Consider the following 21,926-nt stretch of genomic DNA (forward strand, 5'->3'; position numbering starts at 1 on the left):
AGTAAAACTGTTACTTATAAACAAAAACCACAAGACCCACCGCTGCCCCTGCATCCTGCTGACTGTCCTCCTGGTCCCTCCCTGTGTCTCCTTGCCAACCAGCCCTTGCACCTGGCCTCTGTATTGGCACATCTTGGTCTGGCAGACAGCCCCGACCCCAAACCAGGTACTACAGCCCAGGATTCGCCCTCAGAGCAAGAGTAGACCAACCTGCAATGAGCCACATGCAGATCAGGGGAAACACAGAACCCCGTTAACCCCTTAAGCAGATCATAGCAAAACAACCGTTCAGAGCAGAAACCAAGCCCCCTGCGGGCTCCTGGTGCCCTGCAGGCCACGCTTCACCCCCACTAGCTGTGCCCCCTCTATCCCTAGCCCTACCACAAAGCCCAGAAAGCCCTGTCCCTCAGCGCCCAAAAAAAAGTATTGGGCTTTTAAATGACAAAGTGTTGTCTGAGCGAACATCCATCACTCACCCCTGTCCGCACCTGGAGTGAACCGAATGCTTTCTAGGCATTAGCCCACACACCCCCATGACTAGCTGAGAGGAATTCAAGCCGCATGAACCCTCTCTAGAGAAGAGGAAACTGAGGCTTAGGGGGGTTGCACAATAAAGCACAGAGCCCTTGACCTCCTGACCTCCACTGGCAGCACCCCAGATGCTGAGCAACGGACAGGAAGAGGGACCCGTGCAATGCAGGGGAGAGAGCCTGAGAGGCAGAGGCCAAGGAACAAGGCCCAAGGGCTTGGAACTAGAAGGGTGGATCCAGGCAGGTAGGGGAGAAGACTGGATGTGGTCAGGAAGAGGGGTTAGGAGAGCAGAGGAATGGCGAGGCACTGAGGGACATACCAGAGCCACACGTGGGCCATGGAGTGGCAGAAAGACACACACACCCCCCCGAGATGCGGCAGGTCCTCGGCAAATACACAGAATCAATGCCATGGGCTTGGGCTACCAGGAGCCCCTGCCAGTGGGAACGGCAGGGACAGCTCAAGGGGACAGGGAAAGCAAGAGAGAGTCTTCTGCAAGTACAACCCTGACCCAGAGAAAGGAAATAGGAACATTATTCCCACAGGCAGGGAGCCCCAGGCACACTCTGCACGGGAAGTGAGGCAGAGTAAGAAGTTCCCCAGGAGAGAAGTATGGGGCCAGGGCCCAGCACTCCCAGAAGCAGACTGTCAGCAGTGGGCAGGTCCCTGTATTCAAAAGAGAACCCCAAAATGCTTTGTTTCTTGATTGTTCCAATACCAACGATACGCTCATCTTGCTCTCTGGTTGTAAGATGACACAACTGAGGGAAGCTGGATAAAGAGAACACTGGATGTCTCTGTTATTTCTTTTTTCTTCTTAAGAGTTATTTGAGAGAGAGAGAGAGAGAGAGAGAGCTCGCGCAGGCACATAAACGCATGAGTGCACTCAATGGGGGGGGGGGAGCGAAGCAGACCCCTCGCTGAGCACAGAGTCCAACAAGGGGGCTCAATCTCATCACCCATGACTACATGACCTGAGCTTGAACCAAGAGTCAGACATTTAACTGACTGAGCCATCCAGGTGCCCCTGTTATTTCTTATGGGTTCAAGTGAATCTATAATTATCTTGAAATTAATAGTTTAAGAAAAAAGGGGGAGAGCTCCCAGGGGGAGACTGGGCAGGCCGGTCCCCTGCAGCCCTGCCACCGCCTCCCCTCATGAATATCCGAAGTTCCCACTCCCTGGGTCTCCTACCCATCTGGAACAGGGGACCTGCAGGCATTTGGATCCTAGGGACCAGACTATGAAAACTAACAGCCACATATGACATAAAGGCTTTCCCGATTGTCCCACCCCGTTTAAAGCAGCTACTCTGCCCACACAAGGTTGGGTAAGGGTTAATCTGCCTTCCACCTGAGTGCGGATTAGGGAGAAGGCTCACACAAGAGGAGGTCAGCGTCAGAAAATATTTTCTGAGTCACAGGGAGGCTCACTCTGGCCGCCCACTTCAGCTACTACTCATCGCCCTGCATAAAGGGCATGACTGCTCAGAGGGCATTCATCAGAGAATCGTGGGCTCCCCAGAGGAAGCTGTAGGCGGGGACAGTCACGCTGGGGCTGCTCCCCCGCCCACAGGCTTAATAAGTCATGGAGGGGATGGACCACTCCACCCGCCCTCCCTCGCAAGGTTCTTGCCCTGCTGCCAGAGAGCCAAAAATACCACCACCTCCCTTCCAGTTGAGACCCGGTTTTCCCACCAAAAGCAGGGCCACGGTGAGCTGCAGGCAGGTATCCTAGAACTTGAAGTCATGGAAGGAGCAGAACTCAGCCTGCCCCCCTCCTCCTATTTGTCAATTTCCCAAAAACTCTATTTCTGCCTATTTGTCAATTTCCCCAAAAGCCTGTTTCTGACTGTAGGCATTTCCCAGTGTGGGTGGTTGTGGCTGTCCCTACTTCCTCCTACAGACGCCCCCACCTCCAAGAAACCACCCATACCTTCCCCAGGGCAAAACCAGGAGCCCCTCCCTCCAGGACCACCTCAGCTGACAGCCATCTCTGCGGTGGCAGCGTAACTGTCGAACTTTTGTGTTTATAGATCACCTACTTCCCTACATTTATAAGTTTCCTGGGGATGGGAATACCATCTACTGCCCTCTGCATCCGCAGGGACACTAAGTATCCGGTAGGTGCCAGGCAGAAAGAATGGATCCATGAACAAACAGGCCCCGTCATTTCACACAGGCAGTCAAATGATAATCCGATCTTTCGAAAAGTTAACTTATGAAGCTGTCCGTTTTCTTAACGTGTTCATCACTGAATCGTCACAAAACGAAGCCTTCTAAAAGGACTGCCCCTCCCTCTTCATGAGAAAGCAAACTTCCTCCTCAGCAGGGATACAGAAAATTAACAGACTTCGCTACAAGGCTGTAGCAAGAGCGTTGCTTGCCACTGCAGGGAGCTGAAGACTTTGCGGGGCCCACCTGCCCACTGGCCTGGCAGCGGACAGCCACACCAGGAAAAGGCCTGTGACACCAGGCAGAGTGCCCGGCCAGCCAGGCAGCACGATGCCCTCCCCTGCCAACCGGGGGGCCTGGCCGGTGAGGGAAAGACACTCTGTAGTTCAGAACCACCGACCCCTAGAAAGCCAGGTCCCAGCAGGTCCAACACAGAAGGCCTCATTTACAACAGGCACGAACCGCCGCAGCCTTGCTCTGCTCCAAGTTAAAAACGGTGATGATGGATGGGGATGATGCGGCTGCCTGGATGAACTTTCACCAGGGTATCCAGAGCCTGGACAGTGGGTCCCAGGGCGTTTCTTCACCCTCCCAGGACTCCGCAACGCCGATGGGGGGGGGGGATGCACAAATGTCGCACGCAGCGGCACAGGCCTCACCGCCCTGCCCTCCTCCTGAACGCTTCCCAACACGGAAAGTCAAGTTCATGCAGAAACCTGCCTCCACATGCTCGTAGCAGCTTTATCCCTAACCACCACCCCCTGCCTGGAAGCATCCCGCGCGCGCTGCGGCCCTACACCACTGGCCAGCACAACATGGCAATGAAAAGGTGGGGGACTGGACACGGCCTTCCCATACCCACGGCAACACGGCTCTGCGCAGCCGAAGCAGCCAGAATCAAGGGCTGCCAGCTGCCGATTCCGTTTATCTGACTTTCTGGAAAAGGCATAGGGACAGAGCAAAGAGGTGAGCTAGCTGGCGGCAAGGGGCGGCCGGCCGGCCTCTGCTGTCTGCTGGGGATGGTGCATCTGTCAAGACTCCCAGAGCCGCGCCGGGCTAAAGAGCGACCGTGCTGCGTGCGAGCTGAGGACGGAAAAAAAAAAAAAAATGATGATGATGATGATGATGATGATGATGATGATGATAATTCGATTTTAAAGAATGCGCCGGCCGGCCAACGGGCGCGTGCGAGCGCGGTCGCGGTCGCGGTCGCAGGGCGGAGCGGCGGGGGCCGGTGGGACGGTTGGAGTCTTGAAGGTTCTCCCCAGTTTCGTCACCTCGGACGTCGGTCTTCCCGCCTTGCGCCGTGCTCGGGCGGCCGGACGGACGGACACGCGCGCGCACACGCACGGACAGACGGACACACGGGCGCTGCCCGCCGGAAAAGCCAGGGCCCGGGCTCGACCGCGCCTGCGGCCGCAGGATGAGCGAAAACAGAGAAACTCCGGGGCGCGCGCGGCGGGCTGGAAGCCGCGAAACCCCGCGGCGGCGGAGGGCGGGGGCCGCCGACCCCGCCCCCGGCCGCCACCGCTGCCCAAAACCTGACACCCCCGGGGCGCGCGAGGGGCGCGGCGCGCGGGCTCCCCCGCCGGGACCCCCGGAGGCCCCGGCCCGGCCCGCCCCGCCCCCCCCCCCCGCGGGTCCCCGGCCCCGCAGCCCGGCGCCCCCCGCCCCGCCCCGCCCCCGCCCCGCAAACGGCCCTCGGGCGGGGGCTCCGCGGGACCCGGCGGGGGCGGCACTCACGTAGACCGGCAGCGGCCACGGGTAGACGGCGGGCTCGGCCCCCACGGGCGACTTGAGCCTCAGCTCCAGCTTCTCCCCCATGTCGGCGCGCGCGGCCGCCGCACCATGCTAGTCGGGCGGCTGGGGGAGGGGCGCGGCGCCGCCGGCGGGGGGCGGGGCGGCGGGCGGAGGAGGGCGGGCGGCGCGCGGGAGGGCGGGAGGCTGAGGGGAGGGGGCTGGCCTGGGCCTCGGCCGCGCCGCCGCCGCCGCCGCCGCCGCCGCCGCCGCGCTCCCGTCCGGCCCCCGGCTCCTCTTTGTGGTCACAGGCCCGGGGCCTCCAGCGCCGCCGCCATCTTGGGCCGGCGTGAGGCGAGCACAATGAGCCGGGGGCCGGGCCGAACCATTCGCCGCGCGCGCGCGGGGGGGGGCCGGCGCGAGGAGGCGGCGCGCGCCCGCTGCCCCGCCCGCCGCGCCGCGCGCGCCCCCCCCGCCGCCCGCCCCGTGGGCTCGCCCGCCCGCACGCACGCACGCACGCACGTCCTCGGCTGCCCTCGGCCGCCCCCGCCGGCCCGACGCGGGGACCCGGGGAGACCCCGCGGGCCGGGGATGACAGGTTCGAGCCCCGCCCCGGAGGAGCGGGGGCCCCTCCCTCCCTCCCTCCCTCCGTCCGCACGCCCAGGGCCGCCGCGACTCCCGCCGAGCCGGGACGCCCGCCGCGCGCGCTGGACGGAGGAGCGTGTGCGGGGGGCGCCGGGGAGCCGCTCGCTCGGTGCGGCGGCCTCCAGGCCCTGGCTGCGGCGTCGGCTCTTCCCTGCGGACTTGCTGGCTCGACGTTAACACGACTCAAGTCCCTAAAACAGCAGTATGTGCGGGTGTATAGTACGGAGCTGTGCGTTTGTGCGTGGGCGCCCATGCGCGGGGCAGGTGTCTGCTCACAGGCGTGTGCACGTCGTGCCCGTGTGTACCTGTGTTATCCGTGCGAGCCATGCGTGCACACCTGTGTATGCACCTGCGTGCCGCGCATGCCTGTGCCTGTTGTGCACGTGTGCGTATGTCTGCACATGTGCATTGCATGTTTTTTTTTTAATTTTATTTATTTATTTATGACAGTCACAGAGAGAGAGAGAGAGGCAGAGACACAGGCAGAGGGAGAAGCAGGCTCCATGCACCGGGAGCCTGACGTGGGATTCGATCCCGGGTCTCCAGGATCGCGCCCTGGGCCAAAGGCAGGCGCCAAACCCCTGCGCCACCCAGGGATCCCCGCATTGCATGTTTTATGCGTGTAGGTGTATTGCACGTGTATACAGGCCGTATGCACACCTATACGTCTTTGTGTGTGTGTGTAGACGTGCACACACAGACCTTCTACGGATTCTCGCGTGTCTGGAGAACCCTGATACGCCTGTTATAACGGAGCCCCCGCTATGTGTCAGCAAGGGAGCCACACGCACCTGCCCTTTCGGTACCTCCCTGAGGTGTCCCAGCTTCCCAGGAGCGCAGGTGACGGTGTCCGTTCTGGCCAGGTGAGGAGCCTGAGGCGCAGTGACCTGCCCAAGGTCAGGCAGGTGGAAGGTAGAGCTCTGACAGCGCCGCAGTACCGCAGTGGCCGCCCGATGCAGAGGGAAAGAGGCGAGGTCAGAAAGACCAGCTGCAGTAGCTTCCATTCATTGGAAGCTCTAGACCAAGGCCAGGTAACCGAGAGCATTAGAAGTCAGGACAGTGGTTACCCCAGGGGTCAGAGGGGTTACGAAGGGACATTCACCTGTGAGAAGGTATCTGTCATGCACTCTCTGTAGGTCTGTCATATCAGTAAAAACCTTTCTAAAAACAGCCCTGGTTGCTCTGCAGAGAATGAGTCCGGAGGTTTGGGTGGGGCGGTAAGGGAAGAAGCAGGAAGAGGAGCGAGGGGGCCAGACGGTTACCCAGGTGACAGGGAGGGAGGGCTCCGGAGAGGGACAAACCGCCCATGGATCACACAGCCAACCTGAACTTTGTGAGCTCAGGACAGCCTGCCAGGCCCTAGAGACGAGGGTTAGGGTCCCCAGCCTGAGGAACCCGAAGCCCAGAGCCACCCCTTGTCCTCCCAGGATGGAAAGCCAGTCAGTCATCTCGGGGTCCCCGGCTCTCAGGCTATTTTTAGCTTCCATCCGTCCCACAGGACACAGAGGCAGCCAAAGCATGTGTCTCAGGAAACACCCTCTCTTCCTCCTCCCTCTTCCCGCCTCCTCCATCTCGTCCCCTCCCTCCTTCCCCTCCCCTCCCCTCCCTCTATCTATTATCTACCCTCTCTTTGCTGTGCAGAGACCCCCACCAGGGACCTTTCAGCCGCTGACTCCGGCAGCCAACCAGAGTGGCCACAGACAGCTAGCTGCTTCCCATCCCACCCCTCCCCTGCCCGCCCCCCACCATCTGAGGGATGTCAGGCCAAGCCCTGGAGGAGTGTGACCTTGGCCTGGGGCCATCAGCACGTGCCTTTCCTCTGCTTGGAACATTCTTCCTAAGACTCCTCCCTCTGCCATTAGTCTGGTTCTCTGTTCACATCCTCCAGAATCTTCCTGGACCCCACAGACAAGGTGGGGCCGCAGAGTCGGTGCTTTACACCTGCTCCGTACCCACAGAATTCCAATCCTGGCCCACCCTTCCCTGCCGGCTGACTTTGGGTGAGTCTCTGAACCTCTGCTGATTTCCTCATTTGAGCAGCTGATGCCAGCAGTCCCAGCCTCAGGAAGTTTGAGAGGGTTGAGTCAGTTACCACAGAAACTGCTAGAACAGTGCCTGGTACAAAGAAGTTATTTGCCATCAGCATTGCTGTTGGTACCGTTACAGTGGTCCGTAGGGTGACCTGCCATCCAGTTTGCCCAGGACTGTCCCAGTCTTGGCGCTTGGAAACACGGGGAACCCCTCTGTTCTGGGCAAACAGAGATGGCTCGTCAGTCTACTGAGCATTTAACTTCCACCCCCACGCAGCTGGAAAGGAAATCTTCCCCACCTGCCTGCCTTCCTGGGAACCTTCACCCATCCACTCATCTCTTTGCTCACCTCCTTTATTCGACAAGCATTTCTTTTTTTTTTATTATTTTTTTTAATTTTTTTTAAAATTTTTTTATTTTATTTTATTTTTTTTTTTTTTCGACAAGCATTTCTTAAGCATCTGCTACAAGGCAGGTCCTCTTCCAGGTGCTGGGAACATAGCAGCCCGGACAGTGGATGGAAACCCATGCCCTCATAGAGCTCGCGTCCCAGAAAGGGCAGCAAACAATAAGCTGGTAAGACTTAATTTAGCATGTGGGGATGGTGCCGAGGAGACCACCGAAGAGAGGGAGAAGGGGCAGCTTTAAATGCAGGTCCTGAAACGAAAGGGGCCCGTGTGAGCTGCCCCAACACGGCTGCTCTCACCTCAAGCGATCCTGCCCCCCCAGGGGACACTGGGCCATGTCTGGGGACATCTCTGCTTGTCACAACTAGGGGTGAGGCTGACATCGAGTGCGTGGGCCCAGGGATGCTGCTCAAACCCCACAGCGCCCAGGACACCCCCCCAGAGAACAGCCTGGGCCCAGTGTCAGCAGTGCCGATGGGGAGAGACTCTGCTCCAACATTATTCTGACCAATTAGTTCCCCTAGAATCCTGCCAGGGCGGGGACTCCATCCGGCCACCTGCACCCTTGGAGGTGATGCAGCGAGAGGCAGCCAGGCCGGGCTGAGACAGGCCCTGGGGATGAAACGACAGGCGTGTGCGCCCATCCACATGGCACTCAGAGCTGGAGAGGTAGTGCCGGCCCCCCACACACTACAGCCTCTGTCACCCGCCTGGGGCTGCTAGCTCTTTGCAGAGTCACCTCTTCTGGCCACAGAAGTTCCCCGGAGTCGACGCTGAGATCAAGGACTCGAGTGCATGTTGATGATTTGAGAGGCGCAGAGAAGAGCCTGGCATGGGGGAAGGTGGGAGACGGAGAGACAGGCGTGCTCTGCCACCAGTGGCCGCAGTGGGACCCCCACCCGTGCACAGGCGCTGGGGATATGCAACCGCAGAGCTCAGCTTGAGCCCACCAGGGATCAGAAGGGCTGGGTGCCCGGAGAGGTGAGTGTGCTTCGTGCCCTGACGTGCACTTAGACATGGCTAAGACGGTAACTACACTTACGTTGGTGAGATTTCATAATGTATATAATTTTCAAATCACCTGTACACCTGAAACTAACACTATAGCATGTTAACTATGCTTCAATAAAAAAATAACATTTACCATCTGAATCATTTAAAAAATTTTTAAACATATTTTATCACAATTATATTTAAAAAGTGGAAGCGAATATAATCATGATAACCAGCTTTGCAGACAAGGATAGGCTTCTGTCCCAGAAATATAGAACCCCCTGAGAACCCTCTCTCGGTATTCCTGTTGTGTCATTTGCTTTGTCCTAGGGTCAGTGAGATCACTCTTGGCAAGAGTGGGTGCACGGATGCATCTGTGTGACAGGGAAGGAGGATCACAAATCTGTATGCCAAGTTAAAGGTCATCCAGCAGATGAAACTTTAAAAAGTGTCCTCATGGAGAAAGATGGACACGATAGGTTGTATTTAAAAGAGCAGGGTGCAGATTAGCATGATGAGCAAGTTCATATTTGTGTTTAAATATATGTATATACGTATATAGGTACGTAAACATGCTTGCAAATACGTTGCTCTGTAGGTTAGCTAGCAGTTTGGACCGAGCCCAGATATTTCTCCTGCTGGTCTTGCCTGGGATTTATTCACATACATGTGGTCATTCAATGGGCCAGTGATAGGCTGGTTGGTCTAAAGGGCTTCAGCTGGACTGGCTCACCTCTACTTTCTGGTCTCATCTTCCAGTAGACGAGCCTTAAGGCGTTCTAATGTCAGTAAGAGGATAAGGATGGAGGCTTCCAGGGGCACCCGCGTGGCTCAGTCTGTTGGGCATCTGAATCTTGGTTTCAGCTCAGGTCATGATCTCAGGGTCCTGAGATCGAGCCCCGAGTCAGGCTCTGTGCTCAGCGTGGAGTCTGCTTAAGACTCTTTCCCTTGGGATCCCTGGGTGGCTCAGTGGTTTAGCGCCTGCCTTTGGCCCAGGGCGTGATCCTGGAGTCCCGGGATCGAGTCCCCACGTCGTGCTCCCGGCATGGAGCCTGCTTCTCCCTCCTTCTGTGTCTCTGCCTCTCTCTCTCTCTATGTCTATCATAAATAAATAAATCTTTAAAAAAAGACTCTTTCACTCTGCCTCTGCGCTCCCCCCTCTGAAGTAAATAAATGAATTAAAAAAAAAAAGAATGGAAGCTTCCAGACCTCTTGAAGTTATTTTGAGAGACTTTAAGGGCACATACTTTCTCTTTTAAAGAGGGTTGGCTTAGGATAGGGTCTAAGCCAGCCCACTTTCTTATTTTTGTAAATAAAGTTTTATTGGAACACAACCATATGCATTCATTTGCACATCAACTACCACTGCTTTTCCACCACCACTGCACAGTTGAGCCAATATATTGACTCCCTGGTCCTTTACAGAAAGTGTGTCAGCCCCTGATATGAGGCACAAGCACTCTTGCCTCTTGGAATCAGCTGCCTTGCCATGCATGCCTACCACGCATGCTTGCAGGGGGCTGGGGCAGAGCACCCCCGTGTCCCCAAATGTAACACCCCCCCCCAATTTTCCTGCACCATTTGGCTCCAGGGGCTGTGGTTTGCTGACCCTCTGGTTTAGGTTATGGGAGCTCAAAGCACAGTAAACAGTGGATTACCTCCCCATCCTTCACCCCATGCAGAATCCCAGCCCTCCATCTCTGTAACAAGTATTTTCTTCTAGTGGAAATTTAGCTCATGACCATTTCCACTACACTGATGGCTTTTATGACACACCCCACAAGGCCCACAAATAGTTTTTTTTTTTTTCTCATGGTAAAGACCAACAAGCACAGGATAACATCTGATTGCCAGATGCTCTGGGAAATCTCGGTGAATTCACCAAATTTTCCCCAGCAGGGAAATGGTGAAGCTGCCAGCTGGTGGGGGCCCACTTTAAAGTGAGAAGTAGCAGCAGTAATAGGAGAGAACAGATTCCTTCTGCTCCAGGATCCGGGTCCCTGTACCTCGGAAGCCCAGGGTTTTCTGAGTTCCCTGCAATAAGACTGTTTCACAACTCAACCATTTCCAATTATTGAGCACTGACTGTATGCCTGGGCTAAGCCAAGCTCTCTATACACAATCTCACGTGATCTGCAAGGACCCCAGGGGGGCGATATTCTTTTTGTATCAGTTTCCTATGGATGCTGTAGCCAAGAACCACAAACTAAAACAACACAAATTGGGCAGCCCCGGTGGCACAGTGGTTTAGCGCCTCCTGCAGCCTGGGTTGTGATCCTGGAGACCCAGGATCGAGTCCCACATCGGGCTCCCTGCGTGGAGCCTGCTTCTCCCTCTGCCTGGGTCTCTGCCTCTCTCTTCGCTCTCTCTGAATGAATAAATAAATAAACCTTTAAAAAAATAAAACAACACAAATTTACTGTCTTACATACATTGTATCTCTGGAGTACTCTGAGTAAAGCATCAGGCTAAAACCAAGGTGTGGGCAGAGCTTTGCTCCATTCTGGAGGTCTAGGGGGAGGATTCATCTTGCCTTTTGCAGCTTCTAGAAGCCACCTGCATTCCTTGCCTCATGGCCCTTCCTCATCTCCAGGGCCAGCAGCAGCTCCAGCTGCTACTTCCCTGACCATCTTCCACTTTTAAGGAGCCTTATGATTACCTTGAGTCCACCCAGACAATCCAGGATAAACTCTCATTTTAAGGCTAGCTTGTTCACAACTTCAATTCCATCCACAACCTTAGCTCCTTTTGCCATGTGACCTAACGTTTCCATAAGTCCTGGCGATTAGGAGGTGGACATCTCTGAGAGACATCCACTTTGCAGGTGAAAAAAAAAAAAAAAAACCACTCAGGCTTGGATGGGTTTAGGGATTACCCGAGTCACAAGCAGCTAGTCATGGTTGAGCTGGGTTGGTCTAACTCCAGAGCCCAGCCTGTTAACCAGAGCTGCGACATGCAGGATGCCAAGCGCCTGTGGGCAGGAGGAAGGCAATGCAGAACTGAATATAGGATTCAGAAAAGCAGGAACCCAGTTTCTCACTAAGGCAGATCTACTGGAGAGTTCTCCACCCCCCAATAAAGTTCCTGGGATCTGAGGTTACATCTCTCTCACCCACTTTAGTCCAGGCTCCTGCATCCCTGCTCCGCCCCCCCCTCCCCCGCCGGCCGGGCCCCTCCACACACACTCTGGCTGGATTTGGCCCTTTAGCCTTTTCTGGGCAGCTTAGAGCTCTCCATGGTACTGAAACACTCCCCCCATGCCCTCCCCCCCCCGCCCCCCACCGCTTCCCTTTCACAGCCAGGGGGTTGGGACTCTGCTGTTCTAACTCCTACTTCGTCTTGCTAACTACACCCCAGGACTCCGTTTTTTTCCAGGTCCTTACTGGGCCTCCAGTTGGGGGGTGGCTTAGGGGAGGTAGTTCTAGGGCAGTCCAAGAGCTTAGAGCTTCCCTGGAACCTCTAAATATTTTCACACTTGGAGAGTCCCAACGGATGAGCAGTAAGCAGATCTGTGATTGAGGAGAGCCCTCCCTTTACTGACATATCTCTTAGGAATTATGCAAAATCATTCCTGGACAACCTCAAGTGTCCAAGTTTTGGCCTCTAAATATTATACCAGTTGTTTTGAGCATGCTGATTCAAAACAAAGGACAAACAAACAAACCAAAAAAGAAACTGTATTCTGTTATTTTGACCACGTGGCAGCCTCCAGAAGCCATCTATCTGGTCAAGCACATAGGATTCTTGGAGTCTGCTGGTGCTGCTGTTGCTGCTGGTTTTAATTGTGGCAAAATACACATAACATAAAATTTGCCATTTTTAAGTTTACATTTTGGTGGTATTAAGAACATTTGCAGTGTTGTGTAACACCACCATCTATCTCCAAAACTTTTCATCATCTCAAGCTGAAATTCTGTCCCCATTAAACACTTACCTCCCCCAACCTTTGGCTCCCACCACCTACTTCCTGACTCCAGGACTTTCCCCAATTCTATGTCATTTTTGGTTCCAGGATCCCATCCAGGGGACTGCATGATATTAGTGGTCATGTCTTCTTGAGCTCTTCTTGGCTGAGGCAGTTGCTCAGATTTTCCTGTTTTTTTTTTAAGATTTTATTTATTTATTCATGAGAGACACAGACAGAGAGAGGCAGTCACAGGCAGTGGGAGAAGCAGGCTCCCTGTGGGGAGCCCAATGTGGGACTCAATCCCAGGACCCCGGGATTACAACCTGAGCCAAAGGCAGACGCTCAACCACTGAGCCACCCAGGTGCCCGATTTTCTTGGTATTTTTTTGTTTTTGTTTCTGTTTTTTAATGACCTTGACAGTTTTGAGGAGTGCTGATCAGGCATCTTGTACAATGTTTCTGAACTGGGGCCTGTCTGCTGTTCTTCTTATGATTGGACTGCAGTTATAGGTTAGCGAAGAAGATGACAGAGGTGAAGGGTCATCCCATATTAAGGGTCCATTCTAGGGGATCCCTGGGTGGCTCATCGGTTTCGCACCTGCCTTTGGCCCAGGGCGTGATCCTGGAGTCCCGGGATCGAGTCCCGCGTCGGGCTCCCGGCATGGAGCCTGCTTCTCCCTCTGCCTGTGTCTCTGCCTCTCTCTCTCTCTCTCTCTCTCTCTCTCTCTCTCTCTCTCTCTCTATGTCTATCATAAATAAATAAAAATAAATCTTAAAAAAAATAAGGGTCCATTCTATCAATATGACTTATCACTGGTGATCTTGATCACCGGGTTGAGGTGTGTTTGTCAGATGTCTCCACTATAAGTTATTCTCCCCTCACCTCTTTCCATTTGTTTCCAAGCTGTTATGCATGCCTCACATTTATAAGTTGGAAATTATGCTCCCTCTCCTTGAGGGTTGAGTATTTATGGGAATTGTTTTAGAATTTTTCTTCCTGGGAGGTCTATTTTGCCACTAATTTCTTTAATCACTTATTTACATCAATATGGATTCATAGATATTTATGTTATAATTGAGTTTAATCCAACCTGGCTGTATTTCACTACAAAAATTGTTTCAGCTTTGGGCACTGGGCTTTCAGTTGGTTCCTGCGTCCTGTTGACATAACCCCATCTTTGTAGTGGATTTGTTTAAACACTGACTTCCTGGTACTACAAGATGCTCCACGCTCATGTTGTGTATTTCCTCAGTCTAGAAGCAGCCATCTCTCCACGGAGTCCTGGTTCCTTTTGTTGGAGAATGGTATTAGAAAATCAAGGTCTGGGTGCTGGGTGCCACGGACTTTAAGTCTTCCAAGTAATGGGACAGAGATATATGATGTGAGTCTGTATGAATGGCTTCTGTTAATCACATTAAAGATATGGTGCAGGGGGATGCCTGGGTGGCTCAGTGGTTGAGCATCGACCTTTGGCTCAGTCAGGGCCTGATCTGGGGGTCCTGGGATCAAGTCCCACATCGGGCTCCCTGCAGAGAGCCTCCTTCTCCCTCTGCCTCTCTCTCTCTCTGGGTCTCTCATGAATAAATAAATAAAATCTTAAAAATGAAATTAAATAAATAAATACAATCTTAAAAAAAAGATATAGTGCAGGGAGCATCTGGGTGGCATCTGCCTTTAGCTCAGGTCATGATCTCAGGATCCTGGGATTGAGCCCCACATCGGGCTCTGTGCTCAGTGTGGAGTCTGCTTCTCTCTCTCCCTTTGCTGCTCCTCATGCTTGTGCTCTCTCTCTCTCTGTCAAATAAATAGATAAATTAATTAATTAATTGATTAATTAAAGTTTAAAGATAGGGATCCCTGGGTGGCGCAGCGGTTTGGCGCCTGCCTTTGGCTCAGGGCGCGATCCTGGAGACCCGGGATCGAATCCCACATCGGGCTCCCGGTGCATGGAGCCTGCTTCTCCTTCTGCCTGTGTCTCTGCCTCTCTCTCTCTCATTCTATGTGACTATCATAAATAAATAAAAAATTTAAAAAAAAAATAAAGTTTAAAGATATAGGAGGGACAATGTTGTTCTCTAAAATCAGTTTCACTGGTGGGAATGCAACTTGCTCTTGTCTGGAGGGTCTAAACCCGCTAGGTCAAGTTGACCCAGAGAAGTAGTCTGCATTTCCCATCCAGGTGGGGAGCTTCTAGGCTGTCTAGACACAACATCTCACATGACAGTTTCCAAGGAAACAAAACTCCATCTCTGCATCTTAGCCCAATCTTAACACCAACCTCTTCACTCATAGCTCTGGCTAGCTTTGAACCCGTCAAACTCTGCTTCATGTAAATATTACCCAAACTCTACTTTTCCCTCAAATCCGTCGTCTGTTTCCTTTTCCCCCCCTTTTTTCACAAGACACTCCATACATCCTCTATTATGTGGTCTCATATGCTGTGGCAAGTTAATAAATCTAACTTCCTGGGACCACAGTGGAGTCCCTGGAGGTCCGTATCAGATGGGCTTTCAGCCCTGAAGCGGACAGTGGTGGGGAAAGGGTTATCCAGAAACACAGAGAAAGAAGTGGGATTAGCTGTTGCTAATGTGAGATGAGCCATCCAGTAGCTCCAAGCCACAGTTCCAGCATAAACATAAAGAGGTCGGTACGTTGGTTCATTGTTCAGACTTCCAGGGGATGTTGGGATCATTCAAGAGAAGAGAGGAACGAGACATATTTCTGTCTTCTTCATGGGAGGAGAGAAGGGAAAGAAACAGGGGGAGCGGGGCTACAGTACAGGTGGGAGCAGGTAGGACCAGGATCCACAAGCCAGAAGGGCTTTAGTGCCCAGGCGGGGATGGAGTCCTCACAAGCTTCTCCCCTCTGTCATCCCCCCACCCCCACCCCCGTCCTCCCTGTGAACTGTCTGCGGTAGGGAGTCTCTGGAACCAGCATCGCCAGATCTAGCAATTAAATATACAGGATTCCAAGTTAGAGTTGAGTTTCAGATAAACAGCAAATAATTTTTGTAATGTAAGTACGTCCCAAATATTTAACAGGACATGCTTACAGTTAAACAAAAGTCAGTGTTCATTGGAAACTCAAATTTAATGGGCAGTCCTGTATCTCAGGTGGATCTCTCTCTTCCCCAGAAATGCAAACACCTGCCACAGGCACAGGGGGGCCTTTGGGGGAAGTGGCCCCCCTCACTTTTGGGGCCGGAGCAGCCAGCTGTATTTACTGTCATGTGATGCTGTCATGTGATCAGAGTTCCTTCACAGGGTTTGGCTACCTCGCCAAAGCATCCAGCCCTGTAGGTTGGAGGAGCAGCCTATCAGGTGGGCGGGAGTTCCAGCCAACAGAGGCCTTGGACCGTGACGAAGTGGCCCAATCAGAGCTTCCCAATGTGGGATTTTTGAAGGTGGGACACTGAGGTTGAAATATGAGTTCAAATCCTGTCTCTGCTGCTTAGCAGTTGCATGTGTTGTGGAGGAGGGGGGATCAACCTTTAATTTTTTTTTAAATTTTTATTTATTTATGATAGTCACAGAGAGAGAGAGAGAGAGAGAGAGGCAGAGACACAGGCAGAGGGAGAAGCAGGCTCCATGCACCGGGAGCCCGATGTGGGATTCGATCCCGGGTCTCCAGGATCGCGCCCTGGGCCAAAGGCAGGCGCCAAACCGCTGCGCCACCCAGGGATCCCAACCTTTAATTTTTTTAAAGCATTTTATTTTTTTAAATTTTTTAAAATTTATTTACGATAGTCATACAGAGAGAGAGAGAGAGAGGCAGAGACACAGGCAGAGGGAGAAGCAGGCTCCATGCACCTGGAGCCCGACGTGGGATTCGATCCCGGGTCTCCAGGACCGCGCCCTGGGCCAAAGACAGGCGCCAAACCGCTGTGCCACCCAGGGATCCCTATTTTTTTTTTTAAAGATTTTATTTACTTATTCATGAGAGGCAGAGACACAGGCAGAGGGAGAGGCAGGCTCCCCTCCCAAACCCCATGCAGATGTTCCAATGGTCCCAGGACCCTGGGATCTTGCCCTGAGCAGAAAGCAGATGCTCAACCACTGAGCCACCCAGCCTCTGATTTTTTTTAAATTTTTTATTTATTTATGATAGTCACAGAGAGAGAGAGAGAGAGGCAGAGACATAGGCAGAGGGAGAAGCAGGCTCCATGCACCGGGAGCCTGACATGGGATTCGATCATGGGTCTCCAGGATCGCGCCCTGGGCCAAAGGCAGGCACTCAGCCTCTGATTTTTATATGAACCACGTATGGGCATCAAATGACGTACCATGGACAAAACTTAGAGCAAACGCTCAATGTTTATGCTCATTATCGCAATTAGCAATGTCAATATAATGAACACCTTTGCCCTCCTTTCTTCCCATGAGATTAGGCCAACGGGGAATAGCATGACCACGCTTCACAGCCAAGAAGACAAGGACCCGCTGTCGGGTTGTGTTCCTGGTGGAGCGTTGACCCGGACCAGGCCCCTCCAGGCTTCCTAGCCACCTCCCAGGAAGCCTGACTTGCACTTCTGTTGCCACCTCACTTCTGCATCCCCCCAACAAACCCGCTGCCTGTGGTTACCAGGACCACAAGTGATGCAAGATGATGGCTTCATTGCTGGGACCTCCTCCCCAGCTAGCAGGGCATTGAAACAGCCTAATTGGTGTCTCTGGGGGAAGTAGGGGGGAGGTACCAAATTGTTCACCCAGGAACCGGGCCTAGCCCTCGGGGACACCTCCCCACACAGGCACACTGGGAAGGTGCTTTCTCAGTCCGAGGAAAGCCGCTAGTATCCAGGTTCCTGGTCTGCCAGACAGGCACATAACAATCACGTATATGCATGTGTTCATTGAATAAACATTGTTGACAAAACCGAGTGTTGGCGGGAGCAGATAGTGCTGGAAAACTCAGCCACTGATGCGGGGATCATAAATTCAGATAACTGTTTGGCATTATCTACTGAAACTAAGCATAGACATAACCCATGGCCCAGAGATTCTACTCCTGGATGTGTGGCGGGGAGAAATGAGAGCACATATCCATTAAAAAATATGCACACGCATGCATATAATTTAGATAAATTACACATCATCAGAATGAAACCCTTTTGCGCTTAACAGAACACCAACAAGAAAATGAAAAAGACAACCCACAAAATACAAGAAAATATTATCTGCATATCAGGTATCTGATAAGGAACTTGGATCTAGGATATATAAACAACTCTTACAACTAACTCAACAATTTAAAAATAATCCAATTGAAGGGCACCTGGGTGGTCCAGCAGGTTAAGGATCATGACCCCAGGGTCTTGGGATCCAGCCCTGCGTCGGGCTCTCTGCTTCTCCTCCCTCTGCCTACTGCTCTGCCTACTTGTGTGCTCTCTGTCAAATAAATAAAACCTTTTTTTTTTTTTGAAAAGTAAAATAGAGGGATCCCTGGGTGGCGCAGCGGTTTGGCGCCTGCCTTTGGCCCAGGGCGCGATCCTGGGGACCCGGGATCGAATCCCACGTCGGGCTCCCGGTGCATGGAGCCTGCTTCTCCCTCTGCCTGTGTCTCTGCCTGTGTCTGTGTCTCTGCCTCTCTCTCTCTCTCTCTCTCTCGCTGTGACTATCATAAATAAATAAAAAATTAAAAAAAAAGAAAAGTAAAATAGAAATAATCCAATTGAAAAATAGGCAAAGGATCTGATAGACATTTCTCCAAAGAAGATATACAAATGGTCAATGAATGCATGAAAAGATGCTCAATATCATTAGCCCTCAGGGAAATGCAAATCCAAAGTGCAATGAGTAATTGCTTCATACCTACCAGCATGTCAAGAATTAAAAAAAAAGGGGATCCCTGGGTGGTGCAGCGGTTTAGCGCCTGCCTTTGGCCCAGGGCGCGATCCTGGAGACCCGGGATCGAATCCCACATCGGGCTTCCCGTGCATGGAGCCTGCTTCTCCCTCTGCCTGTGTCTCTGCCTCTCTCTCTCTCTGTGACTATCATAAATAAATAAAAAATTTTAAAAAAAAGAATTTAAAAAAAAACATAAGATCAAGTGTTGGAGAAGATGTGCAGAAACTGGGACACTTATACCCTGCTGGTGGGAACGTAGAACAGAGCTACTGATTCAGAAAATAGTCTGGCAGTTCCCCAGAAGACTAAGCATAGAGATATCGTACGACCCAGCGATCCCACTCCTATGGAAATGCCTAGGAGAAATGAAAATATGTGTCCACACAGAAACTTGTATATGGATGTTCACATCAGCATTTTTCATAATTGTCAAAAGTAGAAACAATAGAAATATCCAAAAAAAAAAAAAAAAAAGAAATATCCATGAGTGGATGACTAGGTATGCGCACACGGGTTCATCACTCGGCCTCAAACAGGTGCAAGGCGCCCACACACGCCGCCCCCGGGAAGGCCCCCGAGCCCACCTGCTCAGGGAGGGAACCAGACACAGGAGGCCCCATGGGGTGTGAGTCCATGTGTGTGACACGTCCAGGACGGGCTCGTCCACGCACAGGGAGGGAGCTCAGGGGGGTGCTGGGGGCTGGGCAGGGGGTGGGGAGTGATTGCTGATGGGGACAGGAGTTTGTTTTGTGCAGAAACTGTCCTAAAATTGGAGTAGCGATGTTTGGATAATTTTGTGAATATACTAAAAACCACTGAGTTGTACATTTAAAGGGGTCCGTTTTATAGTATGTAAATCATATCCTGTGAAATAATAGCAAATATATATGTAGGTCTCTGTCCCCCAGTTCCTGTCTAGAGCTCCTAAAACTCTTGAATTTCCTGAATGAGAAGAACGCCTGGGAACATCTTTTGTTCTGCTATTGAGTCTCTGTCCCCAGTTCCTGACCCTGAGTACCTAGATCCCTTGGCAGGTCCTGGATGATAGAAGCATCTTTTGTTCTAATGAGATGACCTGGTGGGCTCCTGGATGGGAGCAGGTCACCAGAGAGACCATGAGAAGCTTGGAACTTTCAGGGCCACCCCGCCGGCTCAGTTGGTGAGGCGTCTGGCTCCTTGGTCTTGGGGTTCTGAGTTTGAGCCCTACCCTGGGTATAGAGATTGCTTTAAAGATAAAACCTTTAAAAAGAAGCTTGGAACTTTCAGCCCCACTCTCACCCTCCAGGGAGGGAAGAAGGGCTGAAGATTGAGCTGATGATCAATCATGGCTATGTGATGAAACCTCCATAAAATCCCCTAATTACCAGGTTTGGGGAACTTCCAGGTCAACGAACATGTGGTAGTACCAGGAGGGTGGTGTTCCCTGGGGAGTCAGATTGTAGGGCTCCCGGCTGATGTCACACCTGGTGTCAGAGTGCTGTCAATCTGATGGTGTGAGAGCTAAGGAGACACACATGGGGGGGGGTGAGTTTTCCTGGGCACATCTTTTTTTTTAAAAAAAAGATTTCATTTATTTATTCATGAGAGACACACAAAGAGAGGGGCAGGGACACAGGCAGAGGGAGAAGCAGGCTCCCTGTGGGGAGCCTAATGCAGGATTCAATCCTGGGACGGGGCCGGGGGAGGGGAGGGGCAGATCACACCATGAGAGGAAGGCAGAGGCTCAACCGCTCAACCGCTGAGCCACCCAGGCGTCCCAAACATCTCAATAGCTGTTATTTCAAAAGAGGGAGGGAGACACGATGGCAGATGTGGCTCCTTGTTTCATTCTTCCATGTTCCTAACCCCTCCCTGTGTCAACACACTGTTCAGGTGAGGCTGAAATTTTTCTAACTGTAGGAAGTATGTCCCTGCCCCATGGGGTGAGACACCCCTGACTTGCTCTGGCCAATAGGATGATAGCGGGTGCTCAGAAGTCGCTTGGGAAGGGACAGGGCCCCTGGGTGTGTAGAACAGTGACATGTGGAGCTGGCAACGTGCTGACGTCAGCTCACACTGGCTCATAAGGGCTGATTGTTAAGTATTTAGTTATTTTGCGGCCTGGGTTTTAGACACAGCCAGTGTTAGGAGTTAGGGTATGTAAATGTACACTTAAACAAGCTATATGTAAAACAAAGGTGACCAATACTCAAAACTCACTATCCCCATTCGTTTTACCATTCTCTTGGGGTTATCATGTGTGTTACATGCTTCAGATTATACAGATATAGGCAGGTTGTAGCTTCAGGTTATTTACATCAGTTGCATCAGAACTGTCCCCTACAGATTCGTATCTTGAGGCCTAACCTCCAGTGTATTGAAATTTGGAGGTGGGGCCGTTGGGGGACTGATTAGGACATGAAGGTGGAGTCCTCATGAGTGGGATTGGTGTGCTTATAAAAAGATGGCCCCAGAGAGCTTCCAGCATCTTGATCTTGGACTTCCTCGCCTCCAGAACAGTGAGAAATAAACATCTATTGTCTATAAGCCCCCACCCCGCATTTATGGTATTTTTGTTACAGCAGCCCACCTGGCCTAGGCAGTGTGTAACGGCCTGCCACTGCTCACCTCTTGTCACATTCGGTGATGTCACAATGGTCGATTGAGACAAGCCACAGTGGGAGTATTTACACCACAGAAATTGACAAAGGTGACAAACACCTCCATCCCCACCCCGGCCCCCACCCCAAGGACGGCTATTAAACATTTACCAGCACACCCTGTGTGGAAGGCACATGGGGCAACATGAAGCTTGGAACCAGGAGCAGCTAAGTTAGCTCTACTGATGCCCAGCACACCTGAAGATGGGAATAGACAGATTCCTGTCAAATAGATGATTATTGGGATCCCTGGGTGGCGCAGTGGTTTGGCGCCTGCCTTTGGCCCAGGGCGCGATCCTGGAGACCCGGGATCGAATCCCACGTCAGGCTCCCGGTGCATGGAGCCTGCTTCTTCCTCTGCCTGTGTCTCTGCCTCTCTCTCTCTCTCTGTATGACTATTGTAAATAAATAAAAAAAAAATTAAAAAAAAAAAAACAAATAGATGATTATTGCCTGAGTTTGGTGTAGTTTGTTACACAGCATTATCGCGACACTTGGTGACAGATACAACAGGTGTTCACCTTATTGGCCTGAGAGAGCTTTAAAGCAGTGAAGCCGAGTGCAGAAGAGAGTCTGTTAATGGTGACACAGTTGAGTCCAAAGGTTCCTGGGAGCAGGAGACAAACATGACACCTGGGTCCATATATGGCAACTTAATTAGCTATGGAGTTTTGGCTCATTGACCGCCCTTCTCTGAGCCTCTGCTATCAGGAGCAAAAATTGCAATGACCCCCACCCATTGTCTTGAGGATCAAAGTAAAAGAACACGTGTGGGGCATGGCACAGGCACTCTATGAACACTCCTGTAAGGTGACGCCTAGCCACCTTGCCCAGCTCACCTTCTACTCCCCTCCTCACTTACACTCCAATGACACCAGCTTTCTCTCCGTCCTTCCACCATGCTGTTTGTTCTGATCTTTCACTTTGTCCTAACATCTGCGTGGCCGTTTCCCCCAAAACTTCTCTTGGCTGTGACTTGGCCCTCCATGCCTGTTCACTGCCAAAGTCGGTACACGGTA

General features: G+C 52.4%; 1 protein-coding gene and 1 long non-coding RNA gene across 2 annotated transcripts in view; one reads left to right on the forward strand and one right to left on the reverse strand.

Annotated features, from left to right (window-relative positions):
- DOT1L (DOT1 like histone lysine methyltransferase) overlaps nt 1–4,604 on the reverse strand; it is a 66,054-nt gene extending 61,450 nt beyond the window's left edge. Inside the window, exon 1 of the mRNA XM_055343119.1 lies at nt 4,449–4,604. Coding sequence (XP_055199094.1) covers nt 4,449–4,529 — 81 coding nt within the window. The 5' untranslated portion in view covers nt 4,530–4,604. The remainder of the gene's footprint in view (nt 1–4,448) is intronic.
- Nucleotides 4,605–6,768: 2,164 nt separating this feature from the next.
- LOC129521548 (uncharacterized) lies at nt 6,769–8,676 on the forward strand. Its single transcript, XR_008666829.1, has 2 exons — nt 6,769–7,087; nt 7,605–8,676. It is a non-coding gene; the product is annotated as an uncharacterized LOC129521548 (long non-coding RNA).
- The last annotated feature ends 13,250 nt before the right edge of the window (nt 8,677–21,926 follow it).

This window comes from Nyctereutes procyonoides, unplaced genomic scaffold (genome assembly GCF_905146905.1).
Source record: "Nyctereutes procyonoides isolate TBG_1078 unplaced genomic scaffold, NYPRO_anot_genome, whole genome shotgun sequence".
Taxonomy (NCBI): Eukaryota; Metazoa; Chordata; class Mammalia; order Carnivora; family Canidae; genus Nyctereutes; species Nyctereutes procyonoides.